Raw genomic sequence first — 16686 nt, 5'->3', positions numbered from 1 at the left:
CCAGGAAGGTTCCTAAAAACAGACAGCTGGGCCTTACTCCCAGGTTTTTTTCATTCAGTAAGTCTTGGTCGGACCCAAGAATTTGCATTTCTAACAAGTTCCCAGGTGATACTTATGTTGCTGGTCAAGGACAACACTTTGAGAACCACTACTATAGGGGAGAGGAATTCTTTCATGAGGAGGCCCTCAAAGGGGAAAGAAAAGGCTTCTGAAAGGAAAACAGGGAGAGTCGTTAAGAAGAGTCTAAGGAGTGTGCTAAGGGTCTCTGAAGGGAAAATCTACAAAGACGGAACCTAAAAAAAAATGGTCTGAAAGATCTCTGAGGGTTGGGATTTCCAGGAGTGAGGATATCTCTTGAGAATCTTTTCTTTTTTTTTGGTCTTTTTGCCTTTTCTAGGGCCGCTCCCGTGGCATATGGAGGTTTCCAGGCTAGGGGTCTAATTGGAGCTGTAGTCACCAGCCTACGCCAGAGCCACAGCAACATAGGATCCAAGTCGCGTCTGCAACCTACACCACAGCTCACAGCAATGCCGAATCCTTAACCCACTGAGCAAGGCCAGGGATCGAACCCGCAACCTCATGGTTCCTAGTCGGATTCATTAACCACTGAGCCATGTCGGCAACTTCAAGAATCTTTTTAATAAAAGGGGACATAGAGCTCTTGACAGGGGGAGTCTGGAGGATGTTGGAGGCCTATGATGGGGTAATGGGGTAAGGAAGCTCATATCTAAGAAGGACTGCTAAGCTGATTTTAGACGAGAATGGAGGACATGAGAGGGTGTAAATGGGGGTTCTAAAAGGACCCAGAATAAGGTTTCTTGGGGATATGAGAGGGAGAATCTGGAGAGTTCAGAGGAAGTCTCACAAAGTGCTGGGGGCATGTTTTTTATATTTTTTTTCTTTTTAGGGCCGCACCCAAGGCATATGGAGGTTCCCAGGCTAGGGGTCAAATCAGAGCTACAGCTGCTGGCCTACACCACAGCAAATCCGGATCCAAGCCGCGTCTGCGACATACACCACTTCTCACAGCAATGCCAGATCCTTAACTGACTGAGCAAGGCCAGGGATCGAACCTGCATCCTCATGGATACTAGTCAGATTCGTTTCCGCTGCGTCAGGACAGGAACTCCAAAGTGCTGGGGTTACTGATGTACAGCAGTTTTGGAGAAAATTCTCTAAAGGATGTCTGGGGAGGTGTGGTCTTCCGTGGAGATCTTAGATTTACTGAATCAGGATGACAACAGATCTTTTTAGGAACAATTCAGAGAACTAAGAAAAGAAATCTCTGAGTAAAATCCTCAAAAGAATGTATGAGGACGGTGGGTCTTCTGAGGGGACTGTGGGACTATCAGGGCAGAGGGTTTTTCAGAAAGAATTCTGGGACTTTCTAAAAAAGGAGCTCAGTGTTATCTTGAAGGAAGACTGAGTGGGGGGGTCTTCTACAGAGGGTTCTAGAGGATTTGAGGGAAACCCAGGGAGCGTTTTCAGGAAGGGAATTATGCAGGAAGTCTCTTAGTAAGGCAGGAGGTCTCTGAGTGGAGACTGAAGGGGTTCTGGGAGGTGCTGGAGAGGTCTTGGGAAGGATTTCAAGGGCATACCTCAGACTCGAGGGTGTCGCTGGGGTCTCTGAGAAGATATGAGGAGGTCCTGAAAAACTATCTCAGAGAGGTCGTGAAGAGAAGGTCTTAGGATTTTGGGGGGGGGTTATGAGAAGGATTTTTAGCTTATTTGAAAAAAGTTCATATAGGAGAGATTTTTGAAAGGTTATCTAAGGGGGGGGTGGTTCTATAAAATTTCAAAGAGAAACTATGAGGAAAACTGTTGGAATCCTGAAGAAGCAATTTATGGAATATTTCGCGTGGGTTACTGGGAAAGATTCGGGATACAAAAAAGAGGTTCTGGAAGAGGCTTGTGGAATATGAGAAGAGAATTCTCTGCAGATTTCAGGGCATCTCTGAAGGAGAATTTTGGTCTGAGGTAGTCATCAGGGGAAGATTTTAGGGAGGCGTGAGGGTCATCTCCAGGGCATTTCAGGGTGGTGGGATTTGGGGTACATGAGGAGGTCTTTAGAAGAAATTTTGGGGGTCTGTGGAAGGGTCCAAAGGTATGGATGACTTCTGGGATATGTGAGGGGGGGAGCGTAAATGGGAGGTGGATGTTGCGGAAACGCGGGGGTGGGGGGGGAAGTCACCGGACACGGGACCTCCAGGTGAGCTGTGGGGATCCAAGAGTCTCTGAGGAAGATTCTCAGGGGCTATCAAGGGCATTCTGGAGGATTCCAGGGGGGAGGGGCTCTGAGATTTTGGGGCTCTGAGTGGAAAATCTCCAAGGTGATTTCTGGTATGGGGGTAGGTGGGAGAGAAAATTCTTGGGATGTGTGAGAAGGAAATCTGGGGGAGATTGTTGGGACATGCTAAGTAGGTCGCTGGGGGAGATTTCTGGAATGTACGGGGTCTGGAGGGGATTTCGGGGAGTCTCTGAAAGAGATGTTTAGGGCTTATAAGGGAGGCTCCTAGAGACGATATATGACACATATTGTTGGTACATGAGTGGCTTCGGGGAAATATTTTTGGTCACGGGAGGAGGATGGGGGATCTGGGGCCACGGGGGGGGGGGTCCTCTGAGGAAGATTTTTGAGGCGTATGACGGGGTCTGGAGCAGACGTAGAAATACCAGAGGTGGTCTCTCGAGGTCTTTCGCCTCGTGGGAGGGGAATGGAGGAGTTGGGGCAGACTCCGGGGATCTGTGGGCGTGCCCGCCAGGGAGGTGTCGGAGGTAAACCTGGGGGGGTCACGAGAAAGGGCTGCGGGCCGGGCCCCCCGACCACCCCGAGGAGCGAGAATTTCGGAGAGAGCTCGAGAAGCGGCCTGTGCGGGCGACTCAGGAGACCGGTGTGGGGGATTCTCTCGAGGGCCGGGAGTCCCGAGGCCCGCACTCCGCGCCCGCCACCGCCCGGGGTCCCTGAGGGGGCGGGGCCGCCCGCGCGGCCTGGGGCGCCCCGAGGTGAGCCCCGCGCGCCCCGACCCGCCGCCGCCTCGCGTCCGCCCGGCCCTGCCGGCCACTCACCGCCTCGGCCTCTGCCGCCGCCGCCGCCGCCGTCCAGGCCTCCTCAGGCCGCCGCCACCGCCGTCGCCCCCTCTCCAGCCCGCGAGCTCCCCTCCCTCCTCCCGCACCGACCACCGCCGCCGCCGCCGCCGCCGCCGCCGTCGCGCTGCGTCACCGCGCCGTGCGTCACCGCCCCTGGCCCCGCCCAGGGACCGCAGCGCGCCCGCATTAGCTGATGCCAAGGTGATGAACAGCGCACCCACCAATGGGCGGCGAGGGCAGCCCGAAGGGCGGGAGGTGTGCGCGGAGAAAGGCGGGGTCGCGGTGGAGAGGGGGGCCACGGAGGTGGAACGAGGCCCACAAGACCCGCCCCCTGCTCTGTGGGATTGGTCGGCTGCGCGACTGACGGGCAGTCGGCTGGCGGGCGGGGAAGGGGCGGGGCGCGCGCGGCGTTGCTATGGGCAACGGGCCCGGCGGAGTCTGGGATTGGGCCTCCAGGCCCGCAGGGGGCAGTCTCGTGCCGGTCTACCTCACCGGCCGCGACATAAGTCACAATTCCTGATTCTGGCGTTCAAGGACTGGTGGCGCGTCCCGCCAGCGCACCCCGCCAGCGCTCCCTGCTCTAGGCCTGGGCCCGGTTGTGCCCTGACCCTCCAGGTTGCGGGTCGGCGCTCGGGCTGTAGGAGTCTCAGCTCTCTCACCAAACCCTTCTCTGCGTCTGTTGCCTTGTCTCTCAAATGGGATTAGGATCGAAAGAGACGATACATATATAAAGTGCTGGACACCAAGCAGACCATCAGTAAATGGGGGTTGTTGCTCTGACTGTTGTAACCTTTTTATTTCACACACTGTCCTGGACCGGTGTCAACTAACCAGAGTGGGGGCCCTCAGAAGGCTTCCAGGTGACCATGGTTGGTAGAGGAACTCAAAGAAATGTATTCGGAGTGGAAAGTAGAATTTAAGGCAAGGAGTGAAGGGAAATGAGTCACGGCCAGAACTTTGGCCACTTGAGAGAGTTGAGACTCGTCCCCAGGGCACTGAGAAGCCATGGCAGGGCTTCAAGCCAAGGAGAATCGGTGGGGGTTTGGAAAGGTGTTCCCGGCTTCTATATGGAGGATGGATTGGAGGGAATAGAACTGGAGCCATTAGTCCAGGGAAGCAGCTGTGGTGGGAGAGGGGCGTTTGCACTAGGGTGGGACTATGGGAAGGGAAGGGGGCATTGGTGGGAGGGATGGACGCCCAGGAGGCCCGTGAAGCTGCCCTGGGACTGGTTGGCCCCGGAGGGGGAGGGAGGGAGGAATCCAAGACAAGGCCTTCTGGCTGGAAAACTAGGGGGTTTGGGGGCCTTCCCTGAGAAGGAGACCCAGAGGAGAAGCAGGTTTGGAAGGTACTGAGCCCAGTGTGGGCCACCTAGCATTGGAGTCCAGGAGGCTGCATAACCCCTGGATCTAGTGCTTAAGAGAGGAATTGGGGTTGGAAATCAGGATTTGAGGATAAGCAAAGATGGTAATTAGGAGTTCCCACATGGCACAGTGGGCTAAGGATCCGGTATGGCTGCAGCTGTAATATAGGTTGCAGCTGCGGCTTGAATTCAATTCCTAACTGGGGAACTTCGATATGCTGCAGGTGTGGCAAAAAAAAAAAAAAAAAGATTGTTATTGAAGCTGTGGGAGTTAGTGACCTAGCTTGGGGAAGGTTTGGAAGGATGAATGGAGACAAGGACCAGACAGAACCTTTAGGAGGGGAGACATGTAAGGTTGGAGTAAAGGAATTGACACTCGACAAAGATTGAGAAGAAGCAGCCACAGAGAGAGAGGCCATGTCATCTTAGACATGATCAGGAAAGGCCATGGGTGTGGGGATATCACAAACCCCAGACACTACACCTTTCATTTAAACAACTTTCACCTCATATGGAATGGTTATGCTCCAAGGACGCTAGTTCATTTATTCATTCACTGATATTTCTTGAGAGTTTCCACTGTGACACAGTAGGTTAAGAACCTGGTTGCAGCAGCTGAGTTGCAGCTGCAGCTTAGTTTCAATCACTGGCCTGGGAACTTCCATATGCCATGGGTGCGGCCATTAAAAAAGTAGATACACATACTTTTATACCTTTTTTTTTTTTTTTGGTCTTTTTGTCTTTCTAGGGCCACACTTGGGGCATACAGAGGTTCCCAGACTAGGGGTCCAATCGGAGCTGTAGCCGCTGGCCTACACCACAGTCATAGCAACGTCAGGTCTGAGCTGAGTCTATGACCTATGCCACAGCAACACCAGATCCTTAACCCACTGAGCAAGGCCAAGAATCAAACCCGCAACCTCATGGTTCCTCGTTGGGTTTGTTTCCGCTGCGCCATGATGTGAACTCCTCCACTTTTATACTTTGGTATATATATTTCTTGAGTACCTTACATGTGCCAGGCACTGTTCAAAGTGCTAAAAATTCAACAGTGAAAAAGATGGGCAAAAATCTCTTGTCTTCATGAAGCTTACATTCTACTTGGACAGAAAAGAATGATAAATATTTACAGTGTAACTTGGTGATAAGTACTATGGAGAACAACAAAGCCAGCTAAGGGGATGGAGTGATGAGGTCAGCGATATTTTAGGTGGAGAAAGGCATCTTTGATCAAAGGTCAGTTGAACAGAAATCTGAAGGGCGGAAGGGGTAAGCCATGAAGGAAAGAGGGTTCCAGAAAGAGGAACCAGCAAGTGCAAAGGCCTGGTGGCGGGATCATTTGCAGAGCCACAAACAGGCTGGTGTGGACGGAGAGGAGTGGACAAAGCACAATACTGAGAGACAGGATCCAAGAGGTCATGAGGAGGGGTGGTGGCAGGTAATGTGGAGCTTTAAAGGCTGCTATAAGGGCTTTTGCTTTTACCCAAATAATATGGGAACTATAAGACGGCTTCGAGAGAGCGGGTATGTCATCTGACTTGGGTTTTGTTAGGACCTCTTTTATTAGGGTCTAGTCTCTGTGAAGAATAGAGCGTTGGGAAGTTATGTGGTGCAGCGTGTTAAGGATCTGGTTTTGTTACTGCAGTGGCTTGGGTTGCTGCTGTGTTGCAATTTTGATCTTTGGCCCAGTGGCAAGAAAAAAAAAAAAAAAAGAGTGCAGGGAGTGGCGTGGGAGCAGGGAAACAGGGAGAAGCTGCTGTGAGAGTTCAAGCAAGGGTTGAAGGTGGCAGGACCAGAATGTGGGCTGTGGAGGAGAGGTGGGCTGGTTCTGCTTATATTTTGAAGTTCAGAGCAGACAAATTCTGAGGTACTTTGACAGAGGAAAGAAGTGATTCAAGGATGCCTCTAAGACACTCAGATGGAGGAATTCCTGTTGTGGCTCAGTGGTAACGAACCCGACTAGCATCCACGAGGTCATGGTTTCAATCCATGGCCTCGCTCAGTGGGTTAAGGATCTGGCGTTGCTGTGAGCTGTGGTGTAAATCACAGACATAGCTCAGAGGATCTGGCCTTGCTGTGGCTGTGGGATAGGCTGGCAGCTGCAGCTCTGATTCGACCCCTAGCCTGGAAAATTTTAGGGAGTGGCTCTAAAAAGACCAAAAAAAAAAAAATATATATATCCAGATGGAGATAAACAATACGGTCCTACCATAATAGCACAGGGAACTATAGTCAATATCCTCTAATAAACCATAATGGAAAAGTATATGAAAAAGAATATGAAAAAGTATGTATATATATGTATAACTAAGTCATTGTGCTGTACAGCAGAAACTAACACAACATTGTGAATCAGCTACACTTCAATAAATTAATGTAAAATAAATAATAAACAACTGAATAAGACATCCTTATGGAGAAGTCATGCAGGCAGCTGGCTATAAGAGCCTAGAGTTCAGGGAGAGGCCCCGGCTGAAGAAATTCTAGGCTATCCCCTTTGACCACCAAGAGACTGATGCACTCAGGAAGAGGGGAAAGTGGATGGGAGAGAGAAAGGGACAAAAGCCTGAGCCCTGGGCCCCTCAGTGGTTAAAAGGAGGCTGAGAAGGAGCGGCCAGGAGAGCCAGAGGAAAACCAGGCCAGAGTGCTGGCCTGGAAGCCAACGGGAGAAAGCGTTTGGGGGCATAGGGAGCGATGGGTGGTGTCGGATGTGGCTGACAGGGCACAGCAGATCAAGGTTGAGAATTGACCGTCCTCGATGGCCCTGACCAGGTATGTCGCTGGAGAGGGACAGGAGTAAAGGGGCTGGGAGAGGGTCGAGCAAACTGGGAGGAGAAATTGGAGGCAGCAAGTGTGGACAATATTTTCAAGAAGTTTTGCTGAAAAGGGAAGGAAATGAACGGGCAGTGGCTGGACGGAAGATAGGGTTTGTCGTTTCTAAGGTGGAAGAAATGACATCGCCTGTGGACTGAGGGGAAAGCTCTAGCAGAGATGAGGACCCTGGGGGCACGGGGAGAGGGAGAGCCTCGGCACCAATGCCCTTGAGGGGGTGAGAGACAGGGTGGGACCCAGAGCTGGAGCAGAGGGGACAGGAAAGTTCTGCCCGCTGCTATGGAAGAAGCCAGCACAGCGGGCCGACGCCATGGGGCTGGGTCCTGTGAAAATTCTCTCTGGTTTGCTTATATTTTCTCATGGAAATACACAGGGGTTTCTCATAAATTACTTTCCTTTTATTTCTCCTTTATATCACATTTAGAACACTATACTGTCTTGGGGGGGATTTATGTCTATAAGTAGGTTACATTATCTAGGAATTTCATTTCAGGATGAGAACAGGGTGAAGGGGGGCAATAAAAATGCTCTTAATCAAAAAGGAGGTACTGGGAGTTCCTGTCCTGGCTCAGCAGAAATGAATCCGGCCAGTATGCATAAGGATGCGGGTTCGAACCCTGGCCTTGCTCAGGGGGTTAAGGATCTGGCGTTGCCGTGAGCTGTGGTGTGGGTCACAGACATGGCTCGGATCTGGTGTGGCTGTAGCTGTGGTGTAGATCGGCAGCTGTTGCTCCAATTTGACCCCTAGCCTGGGAACCTCCATATGCCGCAGGTAGCGGCCCTAAAAAAAGAAAAAAAAAAAAAAAGAGAGAGAGAGAGAGAGCGAAACAAGGTACTGGTCTGACAGGACTGAACGTCATTGTTGTAGGGCCCATTATAAGGCCCATGAGGTTGAATAATTGCAGGAAAAAATTCACAATTACCTGGGGCACCGTGGTGATCCCTCTCTATCTTCCATATCCCCATCAGTATTGTAAGTGGCCATTTGACCAGGAAACATCTCTAAGCTCCCCCTTTCAGCTCTGGAATTGAAATAGTCCAGATGAGGGAAATCCAGGAGGCCTTCCTGGAGGAGGGACAGAGCTAAAGAATTCATCATTACCTACTGCCTAATGAATGTGTCCACCATGCTGGGAGACATGCGAAGCTATTTTATCATGAATCAGAGAGGTGAAGTTACTTAGCTAGGGTCACACAATAAGGCAGCATCCAAACCCAGTCGGGGTGATTGCAAAGCCTGGAAGGTCTGAGCACATGAGGGGAAGGAAAGAGGGGGAGGAGCCCTCTGTGACAGTTGCCCAGAATGGGCATAAACAGGATGTGGTGTTGGATGAAACCTTCCCCCTACCCCACACCCCGCCCCCAGTAGCCCTGGTCGCCACCCCTAGAAGATAGCGGAACCCAGAAAAGAAGAGGCTCGTGGACAGAAAAGTCATGGTCAGGGGCCAGGGTCTATGGGAAGGGCTAGGGGCTGGAGTGGGGCTGGGGCTGGGAGGATGCCTGGGTGAAGGTCAGGCCGAGGAAGGGAGGTCTGGCGGTGGGGGTCCCACTGTGACAAAGGCCCTGGCTGGGGGAAGAGAGATTGCAGTTCTGGGTTCAGTCCCAGGCAAGCAGATCCCTGGGTCTCCCTGGGCGTTTCCTAAGGGCACCTGCCGAGAAGGCCTGAGCCCAGCCTCTGCTTTGCAAGGAGCAGCATCTCCCCTGAGGAAAGGCTGCCTTTCCCTAATGCTCACGAAGGCAAGCTATGAGCTATCAGGGCCTCCTCTTCATTGCTAGTTGGAGAAACCGATGTTCGGGGAAGGGGGCAGGGCTGAGGCCAGGCGACTCTGCTCTTACTGGGCTCCTCCGGCAGTCCGACTCCCTGGTGGTGTGCGAGGTGGACCCAGAGCTAAAGGAAAAGCTGAGGAAATTCCGCTTTCGAAAAGAGACAGACAACGCAGCTATCATAAGTGAGTGTCATCTTCCCCCGGAAGGATTGGGAGTGGGGACATGCGTTAGGGCTGGGCTAATGTCACTGATGGAAGGCAAGGGTATCTAACTCCTGTGTGCCATCCCTCCCCAGTGAAAGTGGACAAAGACCGGCAGATGGTGGTGTTGGAGGAAGAATTTCAGGTGAGGGGTGGGGAGGGAGGTGGCAATGGGACCCCTGAGAAATGCAGGGTGGAACCAGGAGACCCAAGGGGCTGTGACTAAAAACCTGGCATTGGGGGCCAAAAAGACCTGAGGTCACATCCCAGCTTAGCTATGACCCTGGGTGAGAGACTTGGCCTCTCTGGGTCTCTGCTTCCTCATCTGTGAAAAGGGGATAATGGGACCTTCCTCTTAGTGTTGTCTGGGGATTCAGTGATTTAATCCTGGTAATGGGTTTAGAAGAAGGCAAGTGTCTTAACACCTCTGACCTCAGTTTGTTCACCTATAAAATAGGGGTAATTATAGGACCTACCTCTCTGGGTTTGGGGAGAGGCCAATGAGTTAGTCCATGTGTGTTTCTTGGACCAGCGCCTTGGCACATAGGAAGTGTTCATTGAATGCCAATCTTGCTTCCTCTATTCCTCCCTAACCCCTACAGAATATTTCTCCGGAGGAACTAAAAATGGAGTTGCCAGAGAGACAGCCAAGGTATGGGGGGTGGGGGAGGAAGGGGAAGGTCAGGCCGTGGGGAGTGGGGTGATGATGCAGGAACAGACTGAAGGACCATTTGGGTTTCAGTCCTATTCACAGGCTCAGAATCTATATGTTTAAGGTCAAGTGTTCCTACCCTAGGACTTTGGGTTTGTATACTAATTAAAAAAAGATTTTTTTTTTCATTCTTAGGGAGTTCCCATTGTGGTGCAGAGGAAACGAATCCGACTAGTATCCATGAGGATGTGGGTTTGATCCCTGGCCTCACTTAGTGGGTCGGGGATCCGTTGTTGCTGTGAGCTGTGGTGTAGGTCGCAGACACTGCTCAGATCCCACATTGCTGTGGCTGTGGTGTAGGCTGGCAGCTGTAGCTCCAATTTAACCCCTAGCCTGGGAACCTCCATATGCCATGGGTGTAGCCCTAAAAAACCAGCAAAAAAAAAATTTATTTTTATAAATAAAAAATGCCTTTGAGGAGTTCCTGTCGTAGCGTGGTGGTTAACGAATCCGACTAGGAACCATGAGGTTGCGGGTTCGGTCCCTGCCCTTGCTCAGTGGGTTAGGGATCCGGCGTTGCCGTGAGCTGTGGTGTAGGTTGCAGACGCAGCTCGGATCCTGTGTTGCTGTGGCTGTGGCGTAGGCCGGTGGCTACAGCTCCGATTAGACCCCTAGCCTGGGAACCTCCATAGAGCGGCCCAAGAAATAGCAAAAAGACAAAAGAATAAAAAATAAAAAAATAAAATGCCTTTGAAAGCCAGTGTATATTTACATTTACACACACCTCAGTTTGGGGGCGCCATTTTTTTCTTTTTATGGCCATGCCTGCAGCATATGGAAGTTCCCGGGCTAGGCATTGAGTCGGAGCTGCAGCTGCAGGTCAACATCACAGCCACAGCAACTCAGCATCCTTAATCTACTGAGTGAGGCCAGGGAACGAACCCGTGTCCTCCATGGATACTAGTCCGGTTCTTAAGCCGCTGAGCCACCCTAGGAACTCCTGTGTGCTAACATTTTATTACAGAATTGGACACTAATAGTCATACATGATGTTAGAATTTGCTTTTTTTTTTTTTTTGTCTTTTTAGGGACGCACTTGTGGTATATGGAGGTTCCCAGGCTAGGGGTCAAATCAGAGCTGCAGCTGCCGGCCTACACCACAGCCACAGCAACGAGGGATCCGAGCCTCATCTGCGACCTACACCACAGCTCATGGTAACGCCGGATCCTTAATCCACTGAGATAGACTAGGGATTGAACCCATGTCCTCATAGATACTAGTCGGGGTCATTACCACTGAGCCATGATAGGAACTCCCCAAAACTGGTTTCTTTAGATTTTTCATCTTGACCGGGGTGAATTTTAGGTGCCCTAGGACTTTGAGCCTCAATACCAGGCTCTAGATCTCAGCCAGCACCGCTTCCTGGGCATCTGACAAGTGCAGTCACACAGGGCCCCATACCCAGAAGGGAGCCTCGAATGTGGGGCTTGATGCTGCACAGCTGTCCACTGTGTTGCAGTTCTTTACTGTTTTATCTCTCAGTCTGCATTTTGTGTGAAGTCTGATGGGACAGTGGAGCATGTGCTGTGGGCTTGGAGCCTCCCTCAGCTCACACGTGCCCCCACCTCTAACCCTGCTGGGTTCTCAGCTACCCCCTCCCTGCAGGCCCGGTGATGGCTGCTGCCCTCTGCCCCAGGCCAGGGGCCTGAGTGCAGATTCAGGGAGAGGCAGGCTCAGGGTCAGCACCCACCGCCTGTGTGGCAAGTTCCAGGTGTGCCTCTGAGCATCTCCACTCCCCACCCTGGTGCGTGTCCTTATGCCCACAACAGCATGACTTTAAGTAGCAAAAAAGGTTTTTTTGGCTACACCTGTGGCATGTGGAAGTTCCAGGCCAGGGATGGAACTTGTGCCACAGCAGCAACCAGAGCCACTGTGGTGATGAAGCCAGATCCCTAATCTGCTTAGCCACTAGGGAACTCCTTTAAATACCAAATTTTATTTTATTTTATTTATTTAATTTTTTTGGTCTTTTCTGGGGCTGCACCCATGACATGTAGAGGTTCCCAGGCAGGGGTCTAATTGGAGTTACAGCTGCCGGCCTACACCAGAGCCACAGAAATGCCAGATCCCAGCCGCATCTGCGACCTACACCCCAGCTCACGGCAACGCTGGATCCTTAACCCACTGAGCAAGGCCAGAGGTCGAACCCGAAACCTCATGGTTCCTAGTCCGATTCATTAACCACTGAGCCACAACGGGAACTCCTAAATACCAAATTTTAAAAGACCATGATCAGTCTGGAGAGAGACAGTGAAACTGAGGAAAGAAACTTTCTCTTGCATTGATAATAAGGGGCCCTACATTTTCATTTTGCGCTGGGCTTGGGAAATTATGTAGCTGGCCCTGGTCTCAGCTCAGGGTTCTCAAGCACAGTGGTTGAGCATGTACACTCTAGCACTAAATTTTCTGGGTTCAGAGCTATCCATAGAACCTTGGGCAAGTGACTTCACCTCTCTGGGCCTCAGTTTTTCCATCTGTAGTATGGGGATAATAATAGTACCTACATCATAGGGTTCTTGTGAGTCAACTAAGCACTTGATATTTAAAAAAATTATTATAGTTTATTTACAATGTTCTGTCAATTTCTGCTGTACAGCAAAGTGGCCCAGTTTTTTTTTTAATATATACATATATATATCTTTTTCCTATGTTATCTCCCATCATGTTCCATCACAAGTGATTGGATACAGTTCTCTGTGCTAGCACTTTTTTTTTTTTTTGGTCTTTTTAGGGCCACACCTGAGGCATATGGAGGTTCCCAGGCTAGGGATCCAATCAGAGCTGTAGCCACTGGCCTACGCCACAGCCACAGCCACGCAGGATCTGAGCTGTGTCTGCGACCTACACCAAAGTTCACAGCAATGCTGGATCCTTAACCCAATAAGTGAGGCCAGGGATTGAACCTGTGTCCTCACGGATGCTAGTCGGGTTTGTTAACGCTGAGCCACGATGAGAACTCCTAGAACTATTTTTAAGCCACTTTAATTTTTTTTTTAGATTGTGATATAGTTTACATATAATGTTATATTAGTTTCAGGTGTATAACTTGATGATTGATATTTGTATCTGTCACAAAATGTTCACCACAATAAGCCTAATTAGCATCGGTCACCATGTGTACTTAGAAAAAAATTTTTTCTTACGATGAGGATTTTTAAGATCTGCTCTCTTAGCAACTTTCAAATAGACCATGCAGTGCTATTAACTATACTTACCATGCTGCACATTAGATTCCCTAGGATTTATTTTGTAACCGGAAGTTTATACCCTCCCTTCACCCATTTTGCCCACCCCACCTCAGACAACCACAAATCTGTTCTCTGTATTTATGAGCTTGGTGGGGGTTTTGTTTTTATTTTTAAAAATTCCACTTATAAGTAACTTTCTCTGTCTGACTTATTAGATTTGGCATAATGCCCTCAAGATCCATCCGTGTTGCAAATGCCAAGATTTCATTCTTCTTTATGGCTGAATAGTATTCCATTGTATATATGTTATATATACCACATCTTCTTTATCCTCTCATCCATCAATGGACGCTTAGGTTTTTTTCCATATCTTGGCTGTTATAAATAATGCTGCCTTAAACATGGGGGTGCATATATCTTTTCAAGTTATTGCTTTCATTTTCTTTGATAAGTACCCATTAGTAGAATGGCTGGATCATATGGGAGTTCTATTTAGCATTTACTATTATTATTATTTTGCTTTTTTTTAGGGCTGCACCTGAGGCATGTGGAGATTCCTTGGCTAGGGGTCAAATCGCAGCTGCAGCTGCCAGCCTACACCACAGCCGCAGCAACACACCACAGCTCATGGCAATGCTGGATTCTTTTTTTTTTTTTTTGTCTTTTTGCCATGTCTTGGGCCACTCCCACGGCATACGGAGGTTCCCAGGCTAGGGGTCGAATCGGAGCTGTAGCTGCTGGCCTATTGCCAGAGCCACAGCAACTCGGGATCCAAGCTGCGTCTGCAATATACACCACAGCTCACGGCAACACTGGATCCTTAACCCACTGAGCAAAGCCAGGGATGGAACCCTCAACCTCATGGTTCCTAGTCAGATTCATTAACCACTGAGCCACGACATGAACTTCATGGCAACGCTGAATTCTTAACCCACTGAGCGGGGCCAGGGACTGGACCCAAATCCTCATGGATACTAGTCATGTATACCATCGGAAATTGGGATTTACATTGTGCCTTAGTGGGTTATGAACCCAACTAGTATCCACGAGGACGAGGGTTCCATCCCTGGCCTCCCTCAGTGGGTTAAAGGATCCAGCATTGCCATGAGCTGTGGACTCAGTCTGCCATGAGGTTGTAGACTCAGCTCAGATCCTGTGTTGCTTTGCTATGTCATAGGCTAGCAGCTGCAGCTCTGATTCTTCCCTTAGCCTGGGAACTTCCATTGGCTGCACCTGAAGCCCTAAAAAGCAAAAAATAAATAAAATAAAAATAAAAATAGTACTCACTTTGAGAGCACATATCCTAAAATTGGAATGATACAGAGAGGATTAGCATGGCCTTGAGCAAGGATGATACCCAAATCCCAATTGTAAAATAACTATTCTTAAAAAGAAAATAAAAAGCATTCATTTATTGTGTTTGATGCCAGCACCCTGGGTCTCGGTTGTTAACCCTAGGTTCTCAGACTCAGGCAAGATTGCAGGGTTGTGGACTCAGTTGATGGGCATTGGGCCTGGGCTCCAGGCCGAGTCCTGAGTTTGAATTCCCTTTCACTGCTGTAGGTTCGTGGTTTACAGCTACAAGTATGTGCACGCTGATGGCCGAGTGTCCTACCCCTTGTGTTTCATCTTCTCCAGCCCCGTGGGTGAGACACAGCTCTACTCATCCTGAGAAGGGGGTCTGTGTGAGGGGTGTGTAAGCACGTGTGTTTGACTCCAGGTATGTGTGCATGTGTGACCAGTGATTGTGTGTGTGTGTGTGTGTGAGACTGTGTGAGCGTGTGGCCTGTGTGGCGTGTGGGTGCTGGGAGGGCAATGGGGAGGAGTTGGGAGCTCAGAGTCCTTGGGAGCTGGCCCATCCTCCTTAGTTCTGAGGCATGTAAGCAAGTCCACCTCTTTCTTTTACCTAGAAACCTCCATCTGGTCCCTAAACCATCTCCAGGGACCCTAGAATAAATTCAAGGCCCCAAAGAAACCTGGAGACTTTGCTTATGGCTTCCAGGGACCTCCTTCAAACAATCCCTGGGACCTTTAGAAAACTTCTGGAGGCCTGCAGGACATTACTAGGGCCTTAGAGAATATTCTGGTGTCTCCCAGTTACGTGCCCTTCTCCTCTTTTCCATGCAGGCTGCAAGCCCGAACAACAGATGATGTATGCAGGGAGTAAAAACAGGCTGGTGCAGACAGCAGAGCTCACAAAGGTCTGAAGCTCCAGTGTGAGGGAGGAGGGGGCTAAGGGCCAGGACTCCTGGTCTGAGGGGGGCAGGGAGCTGAAGATCTGGGTTCCTGGGTCTGATGGAGGAGGGGGCCGGAGTCCCTGCCGTTTCAGTTCCTGAGCACAGGCAGCGTAACACCGAGCCCTTCCTCCGTCCAGGTGTTTGAAATCCGCACCACTGATGACCTCACCGAGGCCTGGCTCCAAGAGAAGTTGTCTTTCTTTCGTTGACCTCGGGGATGGAAACCTGATTTCCTGATGTCTGAGTCCCCTCTGGGGACCCCTAGGACCTGAACATCTGAAACCTTAAAGGAATTAAAATGCAAGAACTCAAGAGACCCTCTGTTCTGCTTCAGTTTCTGTTTCTCATTTGCGGGCACAAGGGGGCAACCCTGCAGTACCAGCCGTGAGCCAGCAGAGGGCAGGCAGACCCAGAGGACTCCCGCTGAGTCCGGGGAGGAAAAGGATACCTGTTTCTCGGAAAGGAAAGGAGGGGCCTTGGCGGTTTCCCTCGGGAGAAATGAGGGAGGCCTGGGTCTCCTGGAGGAATTGGGGGAATGTCTGAGTCTGCGGAGGAGCCACTCCCAAGGAGAACAAGGACACCCAGGTCCCTGAGAGTAAGGGAGGCAGGGTGCCTGTCACCCTTCCTCTCCCCTTCCCTCCCTAGCAAGTATTAGCTTGCACCTATGCTAATTTTCTCAGTAAGCCCCCAGGCAGGAACATTTTAAAGGCAGAAAAGTTGTTGAAGTTGTTATAAATGTCAAATATAATAGCTTCAGGGGCTGGGGAGTTGCTGGCAGTGGGTGGTTTGTGTGGTTGGGTTGGCCAGAGGGCCCAGGCCTTGGAAAGATGAAGAGCATCCAGGACTCTCAGTGGACCCCTGAGGAGTATGAGGTTGAGGAGGCAGGAAAAAAACACTACCCGTCCCTGTCTGGAGATTTTTCTTTCTTTCTCTGTCATCTCTGGGCATTTGACTCTCTCAGGCTTTCTGTTTCTGAGGGACATTTATTGAGCACCCCAGTGTACCAGGCTCTGAGGATGCTGAGATGGTCAGGTCTTCGCAGAGATGAAACACTCTCTCTCTCCCTGCTTCTCCTCCATGTCTCTGATTGTTCCTCTCTGCGTCCCTAGATTCAGGGACCTGGGAACTCCCTCCCCCCATGCCTTTCCAGGTTCCCTGTTGAGAGGTGGCTGTTGCCATGGTAACAATGACACAGTGACCTTGGGCCCAGGCTGCCCCTCCCCTAGCCCTGTCGTTCCTGGGGGAGAGTCCACAAGCCCAGCTCCAGCCCTTTTCCCTCCCTCCCAGCCTTAACACAAGGCA

General features: G+C 50.5%; 2 protein-coding genes across 5 annotated transcripts in view; one reads left to right on the top strand and one right to left on the bottom strand.

Annotated features, from left to right (window-relative positions):
• SAMD4B (sterile alpha motif domain containing 4B) overlaps positions 1-3216 on the bottom strand; it is a 43838-nt gene extending 40622 nt beyond the window's left edge. For 2 of the 3 annotated variants that reach the window (XM_021094366.1, XM_021094368.1), the window contains exon 1: positions 3067-3201. The gene's annotated coding sequence lies outside the window, so the exon portion shown is untranslated. Of the gene's footprint in view, positions 1-3066 lie in introns of all 3 variants that reach the window. The other variant, XM_021094367.1, reaches the window with a different exon arrangement.
• GMFG (glia maturation factor gamma) lies at positions 8610-15701 on the top strand. Of its 2 annotated transcripts, none has more exons than XM_003133210.6 (7): positions 8610-8716; positions 9132-9228; positions 9342-9391; positions 9849-9898; positions 14711-14793; positions 15275-15348; positions 15522-15701. In XM_003133210.6, exons 1-7 carry the CDS (start codon positions 8714-8716, stop codon positions 15591-15593), a joined length of 429 nt encoding a protein of 142 aa, XP_003133258.2. In that variant the 5' UTR covers positions 8610-8713; the 3' UTR covers positions 15594-15701. The 2 variants fall into 2 exon arrangements, with proteins under 2 accessions (XP_003133258.2, XP_013845962.1); XM_013990508.2 differs by having other exon boundaries at positions 8688-8716; positions 9056-9228; positions 15522-15700.

Source organism: Sus scrofa, chromosome 6 (genome assembly GCF_000003025.6).
Source record: "Sus scrofa isolate TJ Tabasco breed Duroc chromosome 6, Sscrofa11.1, whole genome shotgun sequence".
Classification (NCBI taxonomy): Eukaryota; Metazoa; Chordata; class Mammalia; order Artiodactyla; family Suidae; genus Sus; species Sus scrofa.
Note: the sequence above shows the minus strand (reverse complement) of the source record. Positions and strands in the feature narration are given on the sequence as shown.

Coding starts and splice junctions, on each gene's coding strand:
- GMFG (XM_003133210.6), top strand. Junction 9,392..9,848: donor TGTTGGAGGAAGAATTTCAG/GTGAGGGGTGGG, acceptor TAACCCCTACAG/AATATTTCTCCGGAGGAACT. Junction 9,899..14,710: donor TTGCCAGAGAGACAGCCAAG/GTATGGGGGGTG, acceptor TCACTGCTGTAG/GTTCGTGGTTTACAGCTACA.